This window comes from Rhea americana, unplaced genomic scaffold, assembly GCF_003343005.1.
Source record: "Rhea americana isolate MKP2758 unplaced genomic scaffold, rheAme1 scaffold_37, whole genome shotgun sequence".
Classification (NCBI taxonomy): domain Eukaryota; kingdom Metazoa; phylum Chordata; class Aves; order Rheiformes; family Rheidae; genus Rhea; species Rhea americana.
Window position 1 is genome coordinate 2,535,526 of NW_028186501.1, and position 25,744 is coordinate 2,561,269.

The 25,744-nt window shown below is 45.7% G+C and overlaps 1 protein-coding gene across 4 annotated transcripts in view; it reads left to right on the forward strand.

The window, feature by feature from the left end:
- FNIP1 (folliculin interacting protein 1) overlaps positions 1-25,478 on the forward strand; it is a 66,428-nt gene extending 40,950 nt beyond the window's left edge. For 2 of the 4 annotated variants that reach the window (XM_085312771.1, XM_085312773.1), the window contains exons 4-18: positions 3,685-3,785; positions 4,038-4,112; positions 4,653-4,744; positions 7,353-7,436; positions 8,471-8,542; positions 9,261-9,396; positions 9,923-10,124; positions 10,947-11,032; positions 15,681-15,827; positions 17,591-17,760; positions 19,161-20,586; positions 20,946-21,114; positions 23,037-23,234; positions 23,635-23,750; positions 24,653-25,478. In XM_085312771.1, coding sequence (XP_085168897.1) covers positions 3,685-3,785; positions 4,038-4,112; positions 4,653-4,744; positions 7,353-7,436; positions 8,471-8,542; positions 9,261-9,396; positions 9,923-10,124; positions 10,947-11,032; positions 15,681-15,827; positions 17,591-17,760; positions 19,161-20,586; positions 20,946-21,114; positions 23,037-23,234; positions 23,635-23,750; positions 24,653-24,731 — 3,153 coding nt within the window. In that variant the 3' untranslated portion in view covers positions 24,732-25,478. The other 2 variants (XM_085312772.1, XM_085312774.1) reach the window with 2 other exon arrangements.
- The last annotated feature ends 266 nt before the right edge of the window (positions 25,479-25,744 follow it).

Consider the following 25,744-nt stretch of genomic DNA (forward strand, 5'->3'; position numbering starts at 1 on the left):
CTAAGCCCTTCCACTCTCTGTAATGAAGTAGTTGTGCGTTTGAGGGAAGCTGCTATCTGCATGACATATTCTGAAGTACAGTACTACTGATGTCTTAATCTGCTGTAGATATAAATGAAGAACCTTTCAGGGTTGGCTTTCCCACTGTCACATTAGCTGTTGCTGTATTTGGTGAGCTGCATATTCTTCTTGTTTTCTCTTTCTCATCATGCTCTTTGCCACAGCTTTAGTAAGGTGGCTGAAGCTCTGTTTTCTATTCCTCCCTTCCTGGAAGGGTGTTCAGCTGTGGTTAGGAAAGGAAGAGGCATGTCATTTCTGTCAGCAGCTTCTTTCCAGCACAAAATAACCTCCTTCATGCATTGTGCGACCAAGAAAAACGATGCCCGCTCGCTAGCCAGAAATTATCCTTCCTACTGGGCAGGCTCTGTGTAAATAATGCTCAACATCATTAAAGGAAATTAATGTCCTTGGTTGGCATGACAACATCTTTCAAAGTTGTCTGAAGTTTTCCTGTGCAACTCCCTGTTTCCTCATGCATGTCACCTAGTCCAAATCTTGCTGAGCTGAGCTGTCGTGCGACTGCGACCATCCTAGCACGAGTGAGAGACTTCCAGCGTACGTTGGGCTTGCACTGTGCCCCCGCTGCGGGATCCCTGCTGCGTTCCCCGCACTCCTTCCAGGCTCCTCCAGGAAATGAGCAGAGATCCATAAAAACGAGACTTCTTCACTGCATGAAAAGATTTATATCATAACGTATCATGTATACAAAAGGGCCATAGTAAGTTTGTCCAGGTGTCAGCCAGCCTGGTATTTCGTATCTTCTATCTGCTTAACAGCTGGATTTTGAGACCTCAGAAAATGACTTATGTTTTAATGYATTTACAGTATGTATAAGGTATTTTTCTCTTCGTGTGTGTCAGGGGTGCAGGGGGAGTTAAGCTACAAAATGGAAATCACAATGTTACAGTGCTAATAGAACTTTTTAAGCAGTTCTTTGTATGCTTCTTTGTAGGAATGCACATGACTGTACATGGGTTGTTCTAATTGTTCTGTGGAAGATGAAATACCGTGTTTTCTTCCAGGCTTCTATGTGGTATTTTTAATTATGTTCTATCCAGATATCTCACAAATGTGATTAGAATCCATTAAGATGAAGCTGAATCTGGTTCTGAACTTGTGTGCAGTTATTTGCATGTCATTACACCAGTATTACATCTGGATCTGCTTGTCAATATTTTCAGGACTGTAAATCTTTTCCAGGCTGACTGGTTGATCATGACATTTGAGATTTATTTCTGTATTGCTTTTTTAATTTATATATGTACTTACTTATTGATAGGACAACATGTACAGTAAGTGGAAGATTAAATGCTATGAATTTTATATTCAGAAATGTTAATTTCCAAATCATGTWAATTTTACTACCTCTAATATGCTAATGTGCAATAACAAACACTCGTGGGTATTTTATGATCAGTTTTTATGTGAGCTCATAAATATGACCTAGGGAGTTGGTTTGTGTCCAGCCTGTCAGTGCCTGGGGTTGTGCCCTTTTTGCCAGATGCTGTTTGGCTATTTTTCATTTGGGTTTTTAATTTTTAACCCCTTTTCTCAGTTGATTGCATTCTACTTTGGTCTTGAGCGACCTTTATTTTGTAGAAATAAAGGCTCAAAGAGTTGAGCTGTAGCGGTGTTTCCGTATTACGTATAGGCATCTCTTGTTATGCATGGTAAAATCATTGTCCTTAGGTGCAGACGAAATGCCAGACTGACACAGACGATGGCTGCCTCGTTGTCTTCAGTGTTGCTGGTCTCTGTCTTTCAGAGGAAAGGAAAACCCCTGTAATTAAATTCGAAAGCAGCTGATTTGCATTTTTTTTTTTAGTTCAGTTTCTTGATAAGGAGAATCGATAATTTATTTTTAAGTGTTTTTCTCCAGCTTTAGAATTAAATATTCACGCTAGCAGAAAGTTGAAACTAAAACCAGCCATCAAGGGCTTGACATTTATTCAGAATGACTTTTTCAATTTGTGATCTGCAACAGATTTAAAAATATTAATCATAATATTTGGCTGTAGTAATTGGCAATGTTCTTAATTTAAGATGCTCACAGAGCTATCATTTCCTAGAGCTGTGAAAATCCATACTTATGTTTCCTTGGAGCTTCTGAGTTGTATTTTAAAGTCTGATTTTTCCAGTACTACCTGCAGCGCACCTGGACAGTTAGGCAGTATGATATCTTGGAAGGTAAAGATGGGAATTTCTCTGTGACAGCTAGTGATCAGTTTTTGCCCTGTCATAGGAACGCTAACAAAACTTGCAATTATATCCTCCTTTTTATAACTATGGCTGCTACTTTTCTTTCTCYCCTATCTTTTTGGCGTTAGTAGCAGATTTCAGGGGTTGACTGTATGTCTGTTAAAGTACTATCACCTTAATTGAGAGTGCTTGTAAAGAAATAAAACCTGAGAGGTGTTTCAAATCTGTTGCCTTCTCGACTAGCATTTTCCTGCTCTTGCGCCTGCCCTGCGGGCTTGGGTGAGCAGGGACAGCGAGTGGCCGTCTCGTACCGGTCCTTATGCCTGGTAGGAATCGGTGGTGTGGACACCCTGTCCTTGACGGTGCTATGAGCTCACTGTATGAGTCGAGATAAAATATTTAGATATATTCCAAGCCTATTTAGGAKTCTGGATGAGGATTCTGGTTGTTCAGAGCTTGGATAAGGGACACGGAGTCATGGCACTTAGCACTTTCTGAATACGAGGTTATTTCTGTGGCTGATTTTAGGACTTCCTTTTGGAAGGGTTATTGCACACCGCAAAGGCGATGTACTGCTGCCCTGCACAGTGCCAAAGTATCTCACCTATGAAGTATCTGAGAAGATAGAGAAGATACACCCTGGGTAAAGGGAGATGCAAAGCGTGCAAATAAGAAGCTGACCTCTGTCGGCTGGGCAGCCGTGTCCAGTTGGTCGCTCTGAGTAACTTTTTAATTTTAGTCTGACGGTTCTTGCTCGCAGTGCTTGATGCGGCCCCCGATGCTGCGTAGCGACATTCCTCCTTTGTACTTGGCCAGCGCTGCTGACCACGAGCCCTCGCCACCCGAGCCGCAGGAAGCGCTCGGCTCGGCCGCGGCTTCGCCGTGCCACGGCTCCTTCCTGCYGCTGGCACGAGAGCGGCAGGGGAAGCTGTGTCACAAGTCAGCCAGCATCCGTGGGGAACTGCGAATCAGTCCGTGTCAAGGAACCGCTGGTCCAGCGTGGCTGCGGGCCGCACTCGGCGTAAGCAGATCACTAGGGAATTTGCAATTCTTGTTTCTGTTATCTCTGCTCAAGCAGATGCAAGGTTTCRGCTCAGTGGTTCTTATTCAGGAAAGTGTGTAATCATCCTCTAACGCTAAACTTTTTTGTCCTGCTGACTCAATGCAGTTTACGTCTGCAGCTCCCCGGTAGGTGGCTTAGTTTTGTTGGCAGATTTTAGTATTTAGTTTRCAGCCAATTTGAAGATCACTTTCTGAGCTAGTATTATTTTTTTGAACCATTTAATTTAGGAGTAYAAACAGTGTTAGAGCAAGAGAGTGAGTATATATTTTTTCTGAAACAGGAATATTTTCCTTAATCATATATTGCCTTAAATGGAAGTGTGCTCCTAAAATGCTTAACATCAGATGGATTTTTTTTTTCAGGGTTCTCGGTGCTCCTCTGATGCTAATATGCTTGGAGAGATGATGTTTGGCTCTGTGGCCATGAGTTACAAGGGCTCCACATTGAAAATTCACCAGATTCGGTAAGATTCATTTTTACAGCTAATCTTTTAAGAGGATTAACTCCTTAGTGCTAATATTTAATGAATTGAATGTGACAACTGCAGAATAAAAGGAATTTCTGGGTCTGCTTTAAAGTTATTCTGATGTCACTTTTGATGCAAAATGTGTTTGTGTCATGTTTAGGTCTGTATAATATGAGGATATATGAAATGGAAATGAAAGTCTGTCTCAGCACTGTGTTTCTGACGAACATCTTTCTTTTTGGCCCCTAGCTCACCTCCTCAGCTCATGCTCAGCAAGGTTTTCACAGCTCGCACTGGAAGTAGCATCTATGGCAGTCTAAATACGTGAGTACATTGGAAGTGATACYGGTAGATATGGGCAAAGGAATGTAAGAAAAACATTATTAATTAGGAGCCTCCAGATTCTTTTTCTAGAAAACTAACTTCTGGTTTCCTATTCTGTTATACTCTGTCACTAGTGTCCTCACCTTTTCCTTGTAGTTGTCTTCATGTTGGTGTGCTTTAAGTGAAAGAATGGACCATTCCTTTAGAGCTGATATGGTAGAGCCTAATGTTGTAAGGTGCAAAGTACCTTCAYCTGCCAAGGGACAGGATGGGGACAAATGGCTCCAGCTGGGGGCTTCAGCTTGTGGTGATGAAGAAGATGTTAAAAAATGTCCATCTTCAGACTCTTCAATGTTTGATTTTCTGTATGTTAATCAGCCTAGCTCAGCATATGGTCTAGGCTTTGAAAGCTTCTTCTAGTGGAAGTCTGAGTTCTTATCTTGTGCGTTCCGCTGGGGGCAAAAAAAGAAGTAATGCTGTATTGTACTGAAATGCAAATTACTGGTTTTGTTGTGTGTTTTATTTTCTGGGTTTTTTTAGGCTGCAGGACAGTCTTGAGTTCATTAATCAAGACAGCAATACGTTAAAGCCTGACCACAGTACGATTATGAATGGACTTCTTGGAAATATAGGTAATTACAAACAGATTTTATTTCCTGGTATCTTTAACTGAGTAATCACAGATTCTAGAACATGAAAGTCTTCTTAAAAAAAGAACAAGAAGGAAAGCTAAAGACTCTACAGAAAATTAATGTTGGCAGGGCTTGGGGGACTGTAATTCAGACACTCCAGGGAATTAGCAGTGGCTTAGCRTATACCCTCTTTTTATATACAACTATATATACATGTGTATATAAAAATACAGTTAGATATATTTAAGTTCCAATACAGAAAAAGTTGGAAGACAACAGTCAGTAGAACTCTCTTCAAGCAGCACAGCTCAGATCAGGCAGGATTGATTCTGCCTAGCTGTTTCCAATTTTTACTGAGATTCTTCTATATTTTCAAAAAGGAAACAGAATTCTATTCTTGTTAATAATTTTTTGTGTGTCCTGTAYTCTCTGTTGGCCACCTTGAGTGTATGTGGCCACATGTTCCATGCTAGTTAACCTTGCACAATTGTGCTTTAGTTTTTGATCAGATCAGACAGACTACCTTTTTGGGGTCTGATCTTAGAAGTTAAGATAACTTGAAAAACCATCTAGAATCTTAGGTTTTCAGCCTTTGTTGCAGAGCTGTGGATGAAGGCTGGCTGAGCATTAGATTACAGGAGGAGGAAAGTGTTGGGTTTTCCCCATGGAGACAGTGGGGCTGATAGAAAAGATGCTGCCCTGAGGGCTCAGCTGTCCAGGGTAGCAGCCTGATAAGGTCTTCATCAGATTCTGCCTTTTCCTTGGTTTAGGTTGTATGCTTTCCAATTAAATGTCTTTAATTGTAGCTAGAATAAGAGACTTCTTTTTATCTTTGCTTTCTAGAATATTGCTSTATGTAAAGTACGTTTTTTTTTACTAGGGTTTGAGGAAGTATCAAGTGAATTTGATTACTTCAGTATTCTAAGTGGGTTTCTGGCTTTGATATGGTCCTAATTCTTGTTGGGTCCAAGTGTTTACTTCTCTCCTTCTCGTTGACTTTGATAAGACAACACTGTTTTCAAGCTAAGCATGGGCGTAAACGCTTTCCGGGCTCAAAAGCTGCATACCTCCTTAAAATCATTCCCAATAGCTAAGTTATACAGGAAGCCAAATAATGTTGGAAGATACCGTTATCTGTTAAATACTTGCTGCCTTTACTGAACCAAGGAAGTTAAAAAGATGCAATTAATAATCTCCTTAATAGTCACTATTCCCTTCAGACCTCAGTTGTGATTTTTCCCTGTGCCTAACTGAGTTYGGTGCCCAAATTTGTGAGGGAGAGGAAATAATTCATTCACTTCTAAGSGTTGTGCTATGTGGCTGTGGTGTGTGCCTGACAAAGATCAGTTTTATCGCTGAAATGACCTAAACTGCAAGTTCAAGTATGGCTGGTGCAACAAGTAGGCACGGGCTGGGTATGATACAGGCGGTGGGAAACGCTCGTACGTGTCCAGCTTTGTAGAGATGGTGACTTTTCCCCGCRTGCGGAAAAAGTAACTGGCCCGGGAGCGCTCGGGCGCTGGCGCCTGCACGGTACCCGGGGCCGCGCTCCGTTTCAGCGCGTTTGCAGTTCCCCTCGCAAAGCGGAGGGCAGCGCGGGGTGAAGTTAATCTGTAACTGCAGCGGTTCTGCCGCGGGCGCTGAAGGCGAAGGAATGCCCCTGGCTCGCGGCTCGACCTGCCCTACGAGCGTTCCTGTGTGCTTTGCTTGGGAACGATTTACAGGATGCTTTTTTTAGACGTGCTATTAAAAAAAACAACAACAAACAAAAAAAAGAAACCTCGCCAGTCTGTGTCCTTTCCCTTAATGAGGAATTAAGGCCTCAGGGACTCCGGGAGCGGAAGCGCAGCCTTCGTCTTTTCTGTAATCAGGGGGCTCTGAGTGAGCAGTAGCTTCAGGTTTGGGAGAGACACTGGCAATTAACTCACTAAAAAAAAAACCCATGCATTTTTTTTCTGGCTCTGTGTAGAGTAAATACACTCARTTTCCCGGATGTATCTGCAGTCCAAAATTATTTTTAATAGGGATTACTAAGGCTGCTGACATTGTTTTTCTGTACGACCCCTTTGCTAACCTGATGTACCCACTCTGTTCTCAGAACAGCTACTTCAGCCTCTTAATTTTCTCATGGGTCTGCTAAGGCGAGTTTATGCCTGCCTCGTCTCCCTTCCTCCCTCCCCCATCTTCCTCAGTGACAGCACTCCTCGGCCACCCGGCCAGCATGGATGTTAAAACAGACATTGTATTCCACGATGAATCTCCTGTTTGTGATCGAGTTAGGCTTTGAGCCTGCATAAATCAACCATTTTCCAAAAAAAAAAAAGAAAAGAAAAAGAAAAAAAAAAAGCACTTGCACAGAAACCTTTCCTTGTATGGGAGACAGTGTAAAGTTGGGTCTATTATGATTTTAATTCTATAAATGCTATGTGTTTCAAGTGTGAGTTGTACTCCTTGAATCACCACTTGCTGAGTGCAAGGGCAGTTCCCCCATATATGCGAGCGCGCGTTTATGTCGGCTTCTCTCTCTCCCTGCCCTGGACCCTCCCTACGGACCGTTCTGCTTTACTAACCTCGTTCTCTCCTGTGTATTTTACATTTTGCCGTGTAGGTCTTTYGCAGCTTTGCAGCCCCAGGCGGGCGTTCTCTGAGCAAGGTCCGCTCCGCCTCATCCGGAGCGCCTCTTTCTTTGCAGGTTTGCAGTGTGCTGTGTGCTGTGCTGTGTGCCTAGGCTAGCTGGTGTGACACRACGGCGTGGGTTTGTAGTTCAGCCCTGGAAATAAGATTTTTATTATTACTGTTTTTGGGGGGGAAACAAAACGGGTAGTGATGTCTGCTTTCATGCCTTTTTACGTCTGGATACGTGTTTTAAATCCCCGGAGGACAGCAAGTGCTTTAATGGTCCTGTTTTGGGGTTCTCTCTCTTTTTTTTTTTTTTTTTTTTTTTTTTTTTTTTTTTTTTTTTTTTTTTTTTGGGAAACTCCTATGCTTGATGGTGGATTTCACATTTCTGACAATAATAATTCACAGTAGTRTCAAGCTATTTTAATCTGGACTTGCCTCAACCAAACTAAAAACTAAACATAGCCTAGGTTCATATATGAAGTGGACATTTCTTGCTTTTAATGGCTGTCTCTTATTTCCACGGCTGAGTAGCTTTTATTTCACGGACATATTTGTAAAATGTATCACGTTTAAGCCTCAGACACTTTTGATCTACTCTGTATGCAGTCTGTGAATCCAGATAGCTTACAGCTTTGTTGAACAACCAATACACTGCTTATAATTTAAAAATGTTTTTTCCTTCAAGACAGCATCATAAAATCCTTCTTTAAATTGTGTGYACATATATCACCTGCTAAAGCTGGTGTATAAATGCAGCCTTGTTTACGTTGTTTTCAGTGACAGTTTTTGGTCTGTACACTGAGTGCTACCTATGTGTTTAACACTCTTTCAATGCACTAAAATTTTACTGAAAAATATCTGTGTAAAGAAATAATGAATATCAGGCTGTGCTGAAATGGATGTGGGGACTTCCGAAGAACACATAAAGCTTTTCAAATAAGTGTTTTGGCTTGTTCAGCTTAGCAGCCTTTCTTGGTGATGGCCTTGTGCAGTGCTGTTGATCTGAATTAATGAGCATGTTTTTGTTTCATTAATTACATGGAGATCTGCAAACAAGAAAGGAACTATATATTCCCTTGCTAATTGGTATTCTGTGTTTTACAGTTCACAGCAACCCTATGGATATGCCCGGGAGGGAGCAGAACGAGGACAGAGACAGCGGTATAGCAAGATCTGGTAATGTCAGGTTCATGTGTTAACCCAGTAGAAATTGGAAAATACTTAGTAACATTCACTAGATGTTCATCCATCTTGTCAATGATACCTCTAAAACGAAATCAGATAATYGTTCTGGGCTGCAATGTGAACAATTCTTTTTGTTACATATGTGCAGTAGCACATACCAGTATGGGTATGTATGAGTGTCCTAGGCATCAGGTTTTCCATGAGGAACCTCGCAGGGCTAATCTGAACAGCAGTGCAGTTTATCAAAGTGCACTGCAAAGGAACAAGTCACATTAAATATTGAAATTGATTTCCAGTATTTCCAAACAATACTCCATGTCATTGTTTCACAGTGATATGGAAAATAATGTTAAATTGTGAATTCCTCACCTCAAAGAAATCAAGATTTTAAAWGATGTGATTAAAGTTACAGCTTCCGACAAAGAATTTATTTCCTGATACACATGGTTGATGGAACAGAGCAAGGTGTAGCCTGCCCTGTGCCTGTTACGTAAAGCTGCAGGACTGTCCCACCCTTGTAGTGCTTGTAGATCTTGTTATTGTTATTATAAACTGGTTATTTTTAGATAAGAAACATAGATATGCAAAAGAGAAGACACCTGATTAGCAACATCCAGTTATCTCATGGGGCTTCATTTAATTGCTGATATTATTTTCCAAATACTCTTTGTTCTGGAGAGATTTTTATTTATTCCTCTTATTATTGCAGCCTCTCTTAGCAGTCTGCTCATCACTCCGTTTCCATCTCCTGGCTCTTCGTTTAACAAAAGCTGTGCTAGCAGTTACCAGCGGCGTTGGCGTCGCAGTCAGACTACCAGCTTGGAGAATGGGGTCTTCCCTCGATGGTGAGCTGGGAATGATAATGCTGGTTGCTTCCCATGATTTTCCACCTTTGTCAGCTTGATTCTGCTCTTGCATACATACATCTGTTCTTGCCGTTGCYTTCTGTGGGGTATTTACAAAGGTGCAAGTCAGACTGCAGTTCAATGCCTGATCTTCTTAGTTTCTGTTCTTTGTGGCATTCATTGTTTTTCACTAACTAGAAAACCTTCAGCAAAATTTTTGAGGCTARCAAGCCCTAAAATCCTACTCGAAACACAAATCCTTGGCAGAAACAGGAGAGAACTAGGATACTATATTCTAATCCCACCAATGCTTTGAATCTGGTTCCAGATTTTGTGATTGCAGGATCAATTAATGGTTGCKCTAAGAGTTGCAAAATGGATATTATCAAAGGTGATGATTTGACAACAGCTGAAAACAAAAGGTGTTCATTGATGTTAAATGTCCTAGAGCTTAATTACAGAAGAAACCAAGGTACCATTTTAAGCAGTGGATTACATTAACTTTCTATTTTTTCCATGCTTCAAGGTCCATGGATGAAAGCTTTAATTTGTCAGATGACAGCTCTGGTCCTAGCCCAGGAATTGTTAGGAAAAAAAAGATAGCCATTGGAGTCATTTTTTCACTCTCAAGAGATGAAGATGAAAATAACAAATTTAATGAATTCTTCTTCTCGCACTTTCCTCTTTTTGAGAGTCACATGAACAAACTGAAGAGTGCAATAGAACAGGTAAACACAGGGTTTTTTTGGATTTTTGCATTTGTAATTGTAATTTGCACTTTCATTGCCATGTGTTCCTCCTCAGCCCTTTCAGATTTAATTTCTAACTCTTGCTACTTGGYTATAAAGTGAGATCAGCTTGGTCTCTGGTACTGGAATTGCACCAGAGAAGGGCTTTACTCAGTACCTTTGATGCAGCTTCTTATTGCTAGCAAAGGCACAGCATGGGTGGGGTGGATTGTGCTGTATTACACTACACAGACTGCTGAAAGCTCCAGCAGTCACTAGGCTTTGTTGGCTCCTGGCAGCCCTGGATCAGCCAGAGTGGAAGGGTGCTTTTAAGGCCACCTTTACCTCCTTGTTTCAGCTGTATCTGAGTCAAGTGGGTTGCAGGATCAGAACTTATTTCTAGGCTATTCCAAACTGTGAACAAATATTGTGCTTCTTGCTTTCTCTCCCCATTCCCTGATTCTGATGTGTAGGAAGTTTTCAAAGACTGAMTGAATGGTTTCAAATATGTAGTTAAATTTGCTTCAAATCCCTTCTCTAGGAAATACTTAGCAGTTAATTTGCCATTCCAGTGAAAACTTTGACCTCTTTTATGCATTGAATGAAAAGCACAGAAGAGAGTCTGCAAATGCATGTGCCTCACCTATCTTTCCTCAGATATGAAAGCTGGCACTTGTACCATCGTTTATCACTTAAAAAAAAAAACTATTTGCATGACTGGTTGCATGAAAGATAAAGTCAAGCACATGACTTTGTTTTCCATTTTCTGTGCTTCTGTAGCTATACCTGGTGTTACTTATCTGTTTAATGATTGTTTTCAAGGCTATGAAAATGAGTCGTAGATCAGCTGATGCCAGTCAGCGGAGTTTGGCATATAACAGAATTGTTGATGCCCTTAACGAATTCAGGTGAGTGGTTTGTTTTCTTTCTTTCTTATGTCTGTTTCTTCAAAAGCACTTGAGTCTGCTGTAGAAGGATCTTGTGCATAGTGTAGGTTTTCTTTGCCCTTGGAGGTCTTATCTGAAATGGAAGATGGTTTTGACTCTTTCTCTAGAAGTAACATATAATGTGTAATTATCTTCTGAGAAAGTAAGTATGATAAAGGTATTGGCTGGTAACAAGTTATAATCTGTTTGCATCTTGAAATTTTGAGAAGTGTTTGTGCAAACTTGAGGTACATAGGGCATAGATGATCAAGGGTTTTTTTGCTTTAGGTAGTATTGAAGTTTCCAGCAACCTCTTAAAATGTCTTGTATGTCCCACTAAGATGAGAAAAGAGGAACTGCAAACCCATGGTTGAAAAATCGTGCGCTAGTGTCTATTTTCCTGATGTGTGACTAAAGCAAGACCTTTACTCTACACTAARTTCTGCTCTAAAGGAATTTCAGATAACCAGCTACTATCTCGTTCACACAGAGAAGTGCAGTACCGTAATCTCCTGCTATCAGTACCTGCAGAGACGCCTCTATTCTACAGTTGATACACAGAGTAATGCAGATAAGCACATCCCTGGCATTTAACTCTGTTTTCTTTCCATAGTTTAAGTAATGGGGAGGGAATTAAAATGAAATCCGTCTGTTTCAAGTGATTCATCTCCTCTTGGATGGGAGTGGCAGGGTGCTTCCTTTCAAAATGAGGGTAGAGAAAGACGTTGTAGAGGGCAATGCTCTGATGTCTTGAAAAGAGAGTTCTGGCGTATTTAGGTTGCAGGGTGTGTTTTACCTGACAGTGAAGGATCCTGAGGGCTCCCTCAACTTTCTGCAGTCCTACTTATTAATTGAACTCTGCGGATTAGGTGATGTTTCTGGATGAAGGCACGCTACTTTTTTTTTTTTTTTTTAAAGAGTCTCCCTTCTCCAAGCACAGCGTAAGCCAAGAGTCCCAAAGTGGAGGGTGATGATTGCACGGCAGGGAAACTGGGAAGCAGGCAGAGGATATGTTCAGGAGGAAACAGGAGGCGAGGAACGGGCAGTACATGGGCCTGCAGTGCAAGGCAGCTGGGAGAAGCCACRCCAAGGATGGGAACAGAGGGAGCCGGAGACTGGCGAGAGCTGCGAGCTGCAGAGTCTGCCCGGGGGGCCTGAGACGAGTTCGGCAACTCGGCACAGCCACGGGCTCCTCTGCTCTCCTCCTCCTCTTCCTCCTCCCCTTTTCCACCCAGAGCGAGCGCTGCATTCCCATCCCCTGATAACACCCTCTTCCCAGCTGCTTTCCCCAAACCCCCCCAAAACCCCCTCAGGACATGTTCGGTGGACTTTATCCATTCTCCTTTGCCCTTCCAAGTTAAACAGTCTCAGAGTGGTGGGAGGGGAGCGTRCGCCGAGTCGAGTGTCAGAAAAATAAGCCTGAGAGCTGCTGGCGTGGGCCGAAGAGCCCCCGACGGCTTTCCGCTGCGCGGAGGGAGGCTGGGCCCGGGACGCGCCGAGCCTGCGCTGCGCTGCGGCGACGGAGGCTGCTGGCAGCCGGGCCGGGAAGGAAAACACCGTCTCGCTCGGCGGCGCGAGGTTGGCAGCCTCCTCGTCTGGGCCATCGCAAGAGGCGATCGTTCACGTGACGCGGGGCTTGCGAAACCGCCGCTGGAAGCAGATGTGCAACTACCAGCTCCGTGCGGAGGTTTCCATGGCGATATAAATATTACTCTTTAATAGTGTAATGAGGTGAATTAAATCCAGTATAATTTAATGTAAATTAATTTCCTGGGGCAGCAGGCTTTGGCGATTCTGATTTTAGCTCCGTCCGTTCGGAGCCGTGCGAGCAGGGAGCGCCCTCGACCCGGGCGGGCTGGCGGCCCTGCGCCGGGGCAGCATCTCCGGTGCGGCGCTCGCCCTCCTGGCAGGGAAGGCGTTTCTGCAGCGTGCAAGAGCCGCTCGCTTTTGAAAGCAAAGCGATATGAAAAAAAAGCGTATTTAAATACTGAAGGCTGGACGCAAGGATGTTTTGGCACCGACTCAGCAGACCCATTTAGGCCGCTGTTATCGGCTCAGGCGCCTGCTGCCCGCTGGAGTCACGGGGCAGTCAGGAGGCAGAGTCGTCCGGCGCACCTGAGGCTCGCCTTCGTTTCTACCCTCTTAGCAAATTCTGCTGGAGGGAAGAAGGGCGCTGACTGCAGCGGGCTGGTGTTTCTAAAGCAACCACGTGCTGCTTTAACTCATTGTAGGCTTTTTCTGAAGAAGAAAACTTAAACTTGCTTTTCAGCAGTAAAGCTCCCGGGGCGCCGCGCGTGCTGGCCAGGCAGACCCCGTCCGTCGCCCCGTCGTCTCGGCCCGGCAAGGGCGAAGCTCTCCTCCGCAGGAGGCAGACCGGTGCCATGGGTAAATACGCCGTCCTGGTCTACCCTGCATCGTTAGTCACTTGAAAGCAATTTTTAATTTTCGAGAGTGCTGATGAATTTAGCTAGTAACACTTGCCTCAGAGGCTCAAGGCTGTCTTTGGCTGTCAGATGTGCAGGCACATGACTTATGAAATAAGCTCCTGCACTTGCATAAACATTTCGGCTGCCTCCGTCCCCGAGGCCAGCGGAGTGCCCTGATAATCCTGACCGTGCAGCTGAGCAGGACCTGCGTGGCGAACGGGCAGGCTGGCAAGGCGACGCTGAGCGCGGGTCCGGGGGACACCTCTCTTCGCATGTCCCCCTGTTTTCTGCCAGTGATTTTTAAGCAGTTTGTATTGCTGTGAACTGAGCGGGGAGTTTTGCTCGGGGCTGTGGGCTGGCCCCTGGGCCCGGCATCTGCAGGGGTCCCTGCRTGGGCAGCCTCCCTCCTGCAGTCATTTTCTTTGCCCTGTATAGGAAAAAAAAATCTATAGCATGGGGGAAGGAGGATAGGGAGCAAATTCATGTTCAGTTTTAAAAAACACTGGTGTTTTCTTTTCCCAGATAAAACAGTTCTTGAAGAGAGTTGGGATTTGCACTCGAGTTTCCGGGTAGCAGAGCGAGTCTGCTTTGGACRGAGAGCTGCTTTCTGCAGAGCTTCCCCGGGGGCCCGCGGGTCCTGCCGGGAGCCTCACGCCGCCGTGCGCTCCRGGCAGGAGCTCGGCCTCCCGGAGGCGTTTCCAAGCTTAAACCCTTTTTTGTGTGCTGGACCCTCTGCAGGAGCAGAGCGTCCTGCGGACGGCAGGTTCCCCGGCCGCCGAGGGAAGGGGCTTCGGCTGCAGGCGGGCGAGCTGATTTCCCATCTGTTAGCTTTTTAAATCTGGTTAACTTCCCTGCTTTTGATTACTATTATTATTTTTTACACAAGGAGAGCGGTGCTGGGCGCTCGCCGAGCCGGGAAGCGGTTAATCCTCGCCCTTGCTCGCGGGGCCAGCGCCGCGCGCTGGCGTTGAGGGTTCCCTTTACTGCAGTCACATGCCTGCTGGCCGCCTGCCAGCCGAATCCGATCCCTCTCGGAGGAAACACTATCAGTTGCAGATGCAGCCAGGGTTACCAGAATAGTAAATAACGAATCACAAGACTCGGTCTATCTTTTCAACGAAAACAAATATTTTAATACGCTGGTTTCAGTATAGAAGTAGTTTCTCCTTTCAAAACAGTTGCGCTGCTGGCTGCAGGAGGCTCCGCTGGGGTTCGTGTGCACACGGAGCAGGATGAGCTGTGTTTCGCCTTCTTAGTCTTATCTTCAGCCTCTAAGGCCAGCCATGGCCGCAGCATGTGAACGTTGGTTCTGGCTTTGAAGCTCTGGCCGTGGGATTTCTCCCCGTCTTTGGGCTCCTCGTGCTGGGTGCCCAATGCCGCCGATGCGCGGCGGGGCCGGCGGCGCGCGGGTCAAGCCTTCCTGCGGTGCGGGGAGCTGCGTGTCGTGCAGAGCAAAAATACTTCTGCTAGAAAAAGTAGCGGGGGGAAACCTGAACGGATCGGTCGTTTCCTTTGTTTTTTTTCATGACTTTACATTTTCAGTGTGATGAAAATGTAGGTTCCCACAGTGGCCTAATGTGGGCGTTGCATTTGAAACAAAACTAGTCGGGGTTAGACAAGGAGTTTAACAGTAATCTGTGGGATTTTAATCCGGTGGTTTGCTGCAGAGCCAAAGTTTCAATGTGACGTTTACTGTCCTCTGCAGAGTCAGAGAGGATGTGGGTAGGTRCGTCGTCCTTGAAACCGTGGTGGCACTTTGACTCTTGTACCGTGCGTTTAAAGATAAAGGAGCAACCCGGTCCCCTTTGGTAAACCAGAGGCACATAAAAATTGCCCTGGTCACGAATGAGGCAGGAAAAAGGGGGGATTTACGTGTTTGGAAGGTAGAGAAGGGAAAGCAGGGCAATAACAAGAAAGGAAGTGTTCGTTTCTCCCCGCCTCGGGACAGGGCAGCTGTTGCGTTCTGACWGTGAACGCTGAGCCTGGGACCGGCCCAGCTGGGTGCCTGAAGGGTCTGCGGGGTTTAACTCTCCCAGGTGGAAAGGTGAATTCATACGATTTGATAGTCAACATGATGGTTGATGAGGGAAAGTTTCCTTCTGCCAGAAGCAGCAGCTGGAATTAAATATGCCAATAAAGTCTCTGAATAGCAATTTCTGCCTTCCATTATTTTAATTTTCTGGATTTTGTTTGCTTGTTTTTAGAACAACTATTTGCAATCTCTATACCATGCCACGGATCGGGGAACCCGTCTGGCTCACTATGATGTCCGGGACACCTGAAAAGAACCAGCTTTGCCATCGCTTCATGAAGGAGTTCACTTTCTTGATGGAAAATGCTGCGAAAAACCAGTATGGTGGATTTTAGTTTTAAATGCATATCTATTCATGCCTTTTTACTTAACGTCAGTTAATTTTTTTTTTAATCCTAATAATAATGTGAGAAAGAGGCAAAAGCCCCTACATGTGTTAGTTTTAAAACTAAAATGAAATAAGAAAGTATCTCATYGAGTGCCTGCTTCCTCACGGTCCTGTGAGTCCTGGTAAGGGCTAAACCTTTGAAAYGCGTCCCCAGGGAGCGCGTGATGGGTGCGGATGGCTGGAAAGGGGCGAGCACACCTGGTGAGATGCGTTCAGCTACCCTTCAGAGTCAGTTGTCGTACGACGAGCAAGGCTAGGCAGTCGGTAAGGGCTGCGTGTGTAACACTGTCTTGCCACAAACTGCCAGTAAACCCAACGTGTGTGAAGCACCACCAAAGAAATTGTGCACTTYGTTAATACTTGCCATTTGCCCGCAGGGTGTAGGCAAGGGCCAAGCTGTTAAAAATCGAGAAGGAAGCTGTTCTTGATCAACTCTGTGCAATCTGATAAATCCACTCTTTTGTCAAYGCTTCATCCTCTTTGCCCAAGGCGGAGGGGACGTTTTTAGAGCGTTTGGCCGTACTGAAACCCGAAAAGGAGCACAAGCGGGCAAAACTGGAGCAGGAATGGAAATGCCAGAGCGGCTGTTGGGGGAGGAAAGGTGCTGCAGCGCGGCCGCGAGGGGCCGGGGACCGGCTGYGCCCGGCGGCTTGGCGGGCTCGTGCCCCGCGGGACGGTCAGCGTGCAGRTCCTCAGCCCTGCCTTTGGGTTCGTTTCAAGCTTCTCCGCTTCAAGTAGAGCGAGACTCGCACTGCTGGAAGCAAAGAGGGAAACGGCGGCGGGGCTGCGTCCTAGCCTGGCTTTAGCTCCCCTTCCCTGGGGCGGCCTTCGGTCCGGGAGCCTTTGCGGGGCTGCGTGCCCCCCGCAGYGGAGCGTTACCCTGGGCCTCGTGCCCCACGTGGCACCGCGCGGCAGCCGCCAGCTCCGTCTGCCGGTGCGCAGACGGGCTGAGGGGGCAAAAGCCGCCTGCCCCCGGCCGCCAACGCTGCGTGCTGGGGCTGCAGCGAGTCGCAACGTTCACGTCTTTCGGGAAGCTTTTCAGCTTAGTCGTGTGGTCAGTGAAACCTGTTTTTGCCTCTGAAAGGACACAGCGGGCCCATAGCCTCGGCCGTCGCTGACTTTCTCTTATTGCTGCTATTTCAGAATGTGGGAGGGGGTATTTACCTTTGAAAAGGAGCCGCTGTACGCGCCTGAATTGCCTAACAGTTGCAGAGAAGAGCGCAGCACCTAGCTGCCTTAGAGGTTTGGTGGCAAAGCGCTTAGCCTCCCTTGCCATCGATGCTCTCAGGTTGTAAGGATAGGGGATCTGCTGCGAGAAACCTGGCACGTAATCAAGGCCGCAGAGTGTCACCTTCTTCTTAGAATAAGCAAACTATTTTTTTTCAGATGTTTTACAATACAAAGCTTGCAAAATAGGAAGTCTTGTGATGCTTGCCAAACTGAGGAAATGAGATGGCCACAGGTTTAAAATATTTCATTTTACTTTAAACATGTGTTCAGTGCAGGGGTTAGGGGTGGGGAATACAGCCCCCCCCCCCCAAGAAGAAAAGAAGATGACAGACAGAAGGAACAATCTCTGCTGTGCTCGTTGGGTTGTTTTGGTATTTCTGATCCATGCGTGTTGTAGAGTTGCTGTCACTTCCCCATGTTGAACATGTCCCTGGAAAGAATGACGCTGAGTGTTTTGTTTCCAGGTTTTTACCAGCTTTGCTGACTGCAGTCCTGACTAACCACCTGGCCTGGGTCCCCACCGTCATGCCCAACGGGCAGCCGCCTATCAGAATCTTCCTSGAAAAGCACTCTTCGCAGAGCGTGGACATGTTGGCCAAAACTCATCCATACAACCCGCTGTGGGCACAGCTAGGTATGTGGCAAGCGTCTCTGGATGATGGTATAGCTTTACATAAGTGGGTATGAATGTGGTGATTTTTATTGATGTGTGTTACTTCCTTCTCCCAAGTTAAAACTCCTTTTTTTTTTTTATTCCTTTTTTTATTCAAAACGAGGCAAAACTCTGCATTTCAAGGTTAAGGCAGGTACAGTATTTATTATACATGCTGTAATTTCTTAAGGCAGTGCCAATTATAAAATGACAGCCCAAAAATAAAGCCTTCTTTTTAGTCATTTACAGCAGGTTTCTTGAGATCACCTGCCTGGTGGTGATGGAGGACTCTGGTCCTCTCGCTATATGGAAACTCTATTTTTTTTTACTTTYTGGGGTGCTGCTATCAACAAGCCCGATTCTAGGAAGAGCCAATCAAGGAAATCATCTTTTTGACGGGAAGTGGACTACTGGCAGCACAACAGACAAGGAGTGACACAGTGCAGGAAAACATGAATAGGTAGAGCCCCTGGGTAGTGTTTCAAAGCCTCGCTGCTCATACTGCCTTCTAAGGGCTGCTGAGGAGAGGAGAGGAGAGGAGAGGAGCTTCCTACTTCTGGTCAGATTGTCTTGTCCTGTGCACAAGCTCTCGTGGAATTTGGTTCGAGAAGGGAGCAGACAGTTTTATGAGGTTGCCCTTTCCTGATACAGGCAGAGCTGGCCAATGACTTGGCAAGGAGACACCTTTCCAAAACTCATGTGACTCAAGGGATCCACTGTTTCCGAGTAGGCTTTCAGTGCCTCTTGCATCCCTTGTCCCCCATCCTTGCATTCACACAGTGCCCTTGTACCTCCAAAATAAAACACAAGCACTGGTTCTTCCATAYGCAGATGTAGAATACGGTCTTCCAAGCTGTCAGAAACCACCTATCCAACCTGTAGTGGGGCTCAAGGGGAAGGAGGAGAAAAGTTGCTTTCATCTCTGCATCCTCCTTGCCCCTTTTTGCCTTTGGTCTTGGCAAAGGTTTGCTTCTGCTTGCAGCTTTCCTTAGTAGTTAAAAGTTYGGCCCAGTTTCCAGACTATCCGAGGTAATTCAGAGCAGATGCCTCCTCTCTCCCATGACTATATAAGGAACCTAGGAGTCTAGCCYCTAAAGCTAGGGACTGAAGTAAGGTGGTGTGAATACTCCCTAATATGTGAGATCAGATGTCTCCCTGACCAGCGGGTCATCTTACATACRATACCAACAGCATCATTAGGATTCCCTGTATTAAAAACAAAATACCAGCAGAGCCCTCCTMGCTCTTTTGCTTCAGTGTTTTCCTGTTATAGACCTGCCCTTTGAAAGCTTGTTCAAGTTTTGTTCCCGACATTGTCTGTTTGAAGCATGATTCAAACAGAGAAAGATGAAAAATACTGGTTGTTTTATTTCCTATTCTAGGTGACTTGTATGGGGCTATTGGATCACCTGTGAGATTAGCAAAAACGGTTGTGGTTGGCAAAAGGCATGACCTGGTACAGAGACTGCTTTATTTCCTCACTTACTTCATCAGATGCTCTGAACTTCAAGAGACGCACCTTCTAGAAAACGGGGAAGATGAAGCCATTGTCATGCCTGGAACTGTTATAACGACTACGCTGGAGAAAGGAGAAGTAGAAGAATCTGAGTATGTGCTTGTCACAATGCACAAGAACAGGGGCAACTTGCTACCAAGGGAATCTGAAGAAATGAGAACTTCTAACTGTAGCTGTAAATATTGCAAATGTCCGATTGCCCTTGCACAAAACACGGAAAGTGTCTCACAGCAAGAGAGAGAAGRTGCAGAAAGCACTCCTAAGGCAGAGCTGGAAACATCTTCAGATGAGAACAGAACTGTTGTTTCTAATGATTGCCAGGAAGATACTCTTGATGTTCAGCAGCCCAGAACCTGCCTGGACACTAAGCTAGAGACTGTAGTCTGCACAGGGTCAGCTTCACCAGAAAAATGTGTATTGACAGAATCTGGTTTAGAGCCAACAGCAAACACRTGGAGGAATGAAGACTCGCTGGAATCCAGCAGCCAGGTCATCAGCRTAGCAAGGTCACCTGGTATAGCTGTGGAAAAAAAGCCTCCAGATAAGCTCTTCTGTGATGCCTTTCCTTGCAATGCTGCTGAAGCTCAGACAAAAGTGACTTTTCTTATTGGAGATTCCATGTCGCCTGATTCAGACATCGAACTCAGAAGTCAAGCGGTAGTGGAACAAATTGCTAGGCATCACAGCCAGCCAGCGATGGAGGGAGGAGTGTCCACTGATCAGAACTGTGAAGCTAAACAAACTGTTGAGGACCAAAACAGAGACTGTGGGACAGCTGAACCCTTTCCCCAAGTTGCTAGTGAGCATCAGAGCTGGAATCCAAATCCATACAATGCTGAGAGCATGAGTCTGTTTGATGAGTATTTTACTGATGACAGTTCAGTTGAAACCCGGACTATTGATGATATTCCAGGGCAAGCAGCTACAGACCTCCTTGCTCACAGCAGTAGCTTAGACTTTTCTAAAAAGCTGTGCATAAAGACTAGCAAACCACCCAGCGAATTTTGTAAGTTTATGGACTCTGTTCAACAGGAGACCTACAAAAACTGCTTTGCTGAGCAGGACCAAAGAGAGAAAATCTCTATTCGTGTCCCCCATGGGGATAGAGAAAACATAGAGAAAAAAGTTGCTGCAGGAATTGATTGGGACATTCCAAGAAATGAGAGCTCAGATAGTGCCCTGGGTGACAGCGAAAGTGAGGATACAGGTCATGATCTAACTAGACCAAGCAGTAACTATTATGCAGGAGAGCAAGAAGACTGGGCAGAAGAATATGAGATCCCTTTTCCTGGGTAAGTACTATTCGGCAGTTAGATTCCAAAACACACAACCTCTTCTCATGTCACATGTTTGGAGGAATGTAGCCTAACTTGGCATCAGTGGTTGGAAAAGTGTCTTGAGCTTGTTGGTTGTAAAAGAATATAAAGAAATCAGTCGTCTGGAAAAAAGTATTATTTGTGCATTGCCATTTTGGCGCAAATCCTTTTCTTCCACAGTGTGCTGACTGTGAAAGCTGACTTGAAAATGTTTCTTTTTTAAAACTGCTTGGATGGGAGATAGAGGAGATGCAATAAATATGAAAATGCAACCTCTTTGTAAGCTGCATTTGGTGTTTTCTATTGTGTATCTCCATGATATGCCTTTCTTGCAGGTCAAAATTAGTTGAAGTGAACTCTGTCCAGCCCAGTATTGCCAATTTTGGAAGATCTTTACTAGGTGGCTACTGTTCGTCATACGTCCCTGACTTTGTTTTGCAAGGAATAGGAAGTGATGAAAAGCTGAGACACTGTTTGGTGTCAGATTTGTCGCATGCTGTTCAGGTAATTAAGCTATATTTGGTAAATGTATTTCTCACAGTAGGGAAAGGCAAATGTTTTTGAATCAACAAACACACAGGAAGTGAAAATATTTACTGTCACAGCTCTCTTCAGGTTTCTCCAGTCCCAGGCCACCAATTCTTTTCTCTTCGCTCAATTAATGATCTGAAAAGCGTGGTTAATTTTGYGTGGCTGCAGGTTCCCAGTGCAACTTAGACTCCCACTGAAGCCACTTGTGAGAGGCTCGTGCCCTTGGGAAGACGGATCCCGGTGCTAAGCCTTAGAGAAATTACAGTCTCTTGTAGACATTGCAGCCTGCTGGCGCTGGCATGCCCCAAGCCTGAAAAGATGTTAAGACTAAACATTGAGATTGCTGCGTATCTCTTCCTGGGCACGTCGTCTTGGTACAGCGGTTGCACTGAGGCACCCTTTGCTCCCGCAGTTCATTTTCCCCCGTCCATGCGTGTCTAACCGCCACACAACGTGTCATCTGTGGAGAAGCCATCAGGAGTGCTCGCTGCTGCAGGGACGTTACTTCTTTTTCAGGAGTGTAAGCAAAGGGTTCAACAGTGCTGACTTTGTGGGGAAAGGAGAGACTAGAAGATAAGTGCACTTTTTATAGCTGCAGGAATTCAACTCTTCCTCTCTGAACCTTTTCCAGAGATGAATTGGGGCAGGGCTGGGAAGGGCGGTATTTACTACCCCTTTTCTAGCTCTCAGGAAATGAGTGGAAAACACCGAGAGAGGCAAAGGGTACCAGCTGGCCCTGAAAAGCGTGTTTCTGCTCCCCACTAGTCTACTACCCTCTCCCGAGGGAGTGAGGAGAGACACACAGCCAGGTTGCAGAGCAGTTTCTCTGAGGGCTCTCCRTGGATCCTCTGCAATGTCTCCTTCTTCCATAGCTCCTGAGTTAGCAACGTGCATCGCTTCTTACGCAGTCGGCACAACCACCATCTCTGTGGCCATTCCCCAAGTTACTATCTATCCCTTTTCCTCGCACACAACCCTCTGAGGTGGAGTTTCACTCAAGGAGCGATCCTGTGTGTCTGTTTTGGGGGGTGTCTCRCTTTAAGCCATTTGTGAAGCGTCGAAGTTCAAGCACCAGCGGCAGCAGTAGGAGGTAGCTGCTGCTATGAAACAGATATGTCCGGAGTATCGCCTGATAACGGTGCATTTTCACCAGGAGACTTGCGYTTCAGCTGCAAAAGTCAAAGACTGAGAGGATACAAAAAAGGACCGTGCAAGGTTTTATATGCTGACTTTCAAGCAAAATAAGATGGCCTCCTGGCCCTGCGTGAAGTGAGACTCTCTGGAGAGAGATGGTTTCTAGGAGCTCAGCCCCAAAGGTGCAGCAGGGAAAGGACAGTGGCTTCCAAACACTCCCTTTTTAAAAACAAACACACGCGCGCACGGCTTTAGAGAGGACTTGAAACACTGCTTGAAGGGAAGGGAAGAGTTGAGTGTTTTAGTTAGTTGTTTGCTCCCTCTGCTGGTCCTCCTGTAAAGGAAAAGCAGTGACAAAGAGGAATAAACCCGACCTCGTTAACGCAGCCATGTTGAAAAGCAAATGAGATTTTTGGTGCTTTTAGTTTTAGGGGTTTAAAATAYACTTTTAATAGATGTTCATTTTTATCTTACCATATAAAGAGTTCTGACTGAATATGAAATATCAAAAGATAAAACCACTAGCCAGCGACACACTTTCAAGCTTGGAAAAAAATGTGAAATAGTGACTATCCTGCTAAGACTCTGCCTCATTTAAAACCAGTTTTGAGAGGTTGAATGTGACTCCTACAGATGTTACCGTAGTTTAAATGAGGCAGCAGCTGGGACACCGACCTGGCTATCCAGGACGGCAGCGTTTTGTAAACGGACCGTTGTCCTTTGTCGTTCTCAGACTTGTGCTATTAATTTTTTGTTTCTAGCATCCTGTTCTGGATGAGCCTATTGCAGAAGCTGTCTGCATTATTGCAGACACAGATAAATGGACTGTGCAAGTGGCCAGTAGCCAGAGACGAATGATTGATAACAAGCTGGGAAAAGAAGTATTAGTCTCTAGCCTCGTCTCCAACCTGCTTCATTCCACTCTTCAGCTTTATAAGCATAATTTATCTCCAAACTTTGTAAGTATGCAAGTCGAAAGAGCTATGTTCTTAAAGCATCCTTTCACGTTCTAGGTTAATGTTTTGTAAGCTTCTGCCTGGTTTATTTACCCCTAGCCATGACATCAGTAGCCGGTGCATCCCCTGCTGTAGCTCTTTGAGCAGCCCCTTTAAGCACTGCTCTGAATCAAGACAGCTGTCTCGTTAATTCTGATTTAACGTGCAATCAAAAACTTCTGCTCAGAAGTGGGAATCTTGCCAGCGAAAGCAAATTGCTAATAACTAAATAACTGTTCACCTAGACACGGCTGAGGAAGAGGCGGTAGGTGCATGGGTCTGTTCTGCTTTGCTTTGACGCTGGCTGCAGCTCGGGTGAAGCACTGTGTCCTGTCCCTGATGCGATGTCTTCTCTGCTTTCTAGTGTGTGATGCACCTGGAGGACCGGCTGCAGGAGCTGTATTTCAAAAGCAAGATGCTGTCTGAGTATCTCAAGGGCCAGATGAGAGTTCACGTCAAAGAGCTGGGCGTGGTGCTGGGGTACGCTCACAGCGCGTGGTTCCTGCTGCAAACCGCTGCCGAGGCTGCTCTGAGCCCAGCAAAGCCGATTCCGAAGCGGGGCTGGAGCCTCAGGGYAGCATAAATCGCCTGTGGCTGCGGGCTGCTCCGTAGCCATTACTTGATCCAAAGGATGCCCCGGCCTTTTGCCCATCCCTCCCGGCAGGAGGGGGCTCAGCACCACAGGGCTTGTCAGGATTGTCCYGCCTGGTTCCTCCAGGCTGGCTTTTCCGTGCATGGCAGAAAACACCCTCTGGGTCACGTCAGGCACGTAATACCTCTCCGGGTGGGGGCACCTGCAGAGCAGCTACTCGAGGGGTGGTCATAGGGAGGCTCTGACTGCCTTACTGTGCACGGATGAGCAGKAAAGCACCCGGAGCCCAGGTGGAGCTGGGGGCCGGGAGCAGCTGCACCCGGTGAGCTGCCGTGCCACCCCAGCGCCTCCTCGGTGGCTGCAAAACGGTGCAGCCTCGTCCCCTCTGCTCCCGTGCCTCCTCGTGCCCCAGCGAACGCTCCCTTTGCCTAGAGGATGGGAAGGACTCTGCTGCTTTTTCTCCCTCAAGCTGTTCTCTCASCAGTTAGTTGGAGGAGGGAGGGGAAGGCAGGGAGGTAGGTAGGAGCCGAGCGCGGTGCAGACTCATCCCCGTCTGTCCGGGCAGGCCCGTCTGGAGCAGGTGTTAGAAGCGGTCTGATGGCTGCAGTTTGTAGCCCGGCTGGCAGGACTGCAACTACACGCTTGGCTTGAACTTTGCCTGAGGAATACGCTGCCGCTCAGGGCTGCGAGTCGTCCCCGTCCCGACACTTCGGCAATGYGGTCACTAACGCGCGTTCGGCCCCGCTGCGTTTTGGGATAGATTAAATGTGATTCTTTTGCTTCCTTTTAGGATTGAATCCAGTGACCTCCCTTTACTGGCAGCTGTAGCAAGCACTCACTCTCCGTATGTTGCCCAGATACTACTTTAAAATGCCAGAGGGCATAGTTGACTTTTTCTTCCCCTGGAAACAAAATGGAAGGCAACTTGTTCTGGCTCCTTTCTCTTGGAAGCAACTGAAACAAACTGCTCACTGAGCTGCAGCATCTCCATATATGACTACATATTATGCAAACRTTTGGAGACTTTTCCTCTCCCACATGGCCCTTTATAAAAAAGGATAAAGAAAGGAAAAAGAAAAATGGATAAGCCTGAGGTTCCAAGCACAGAAAATCCAAGATTTTAGCAAAAGCTGAAGATCTACATTTTTTATCAATTTCTGCCACAAYGGCTAACTGTAATTTGTATTTGGGAATGCAAGGAAAAACTACTTTGAACTATATSATGCTATCACCAATTACAAACTTAACAGGAGAAGGCAGCAGCTGTCTCCAGACTGGCTTGTACTGAGCAGGATCCTGTTAAGCTCTTCAATTCTTGAGCTGCAATGATTTGTAAACAACTTCTGCTTTTTCATGTAATAGTCAAATTCTGGATACTTTCCAGAGGAAGAACGGGGTTTGGGGGGTTTTGTTTTGTTTTGTAAAAAGCTTATTAATGACACTCAGCTCCAAARTTTATTTATAATCTTTCTCCTGGGGAGAGGGACTGGCGGAGGGGGGGGCGACCGGGAGGGTGGAGGAAGAGGCCAACGGACAAACTAGCAAATGAGATTCTCTTTCCCTTTCTTGGCCTGATGTTGTAACCAGTATTAAATGTTTATAATGTTTAAATGTTGCTTTATACTAAGTGAGGCTTTTCTTTCAGAACTTAATCAAAATGTAAAGAGAAGAAGAAGAAAAAAAAAAGCTAAAGAMACCTAAAGCGAGAACGTTGGCTGACATTTCCCAAGGGGTCCCCAGAACGGCATGACTATTACCTCTAATTTTTTATGGTCGGTAGTGTTCTTGCAACACCATATTCTTTTTACAGCAGTCGGTCACCTATTGAAATAATGAGCTAGAAGTAATTGTACCAAAGCACTGGGGAAAAAAMCACATAGAA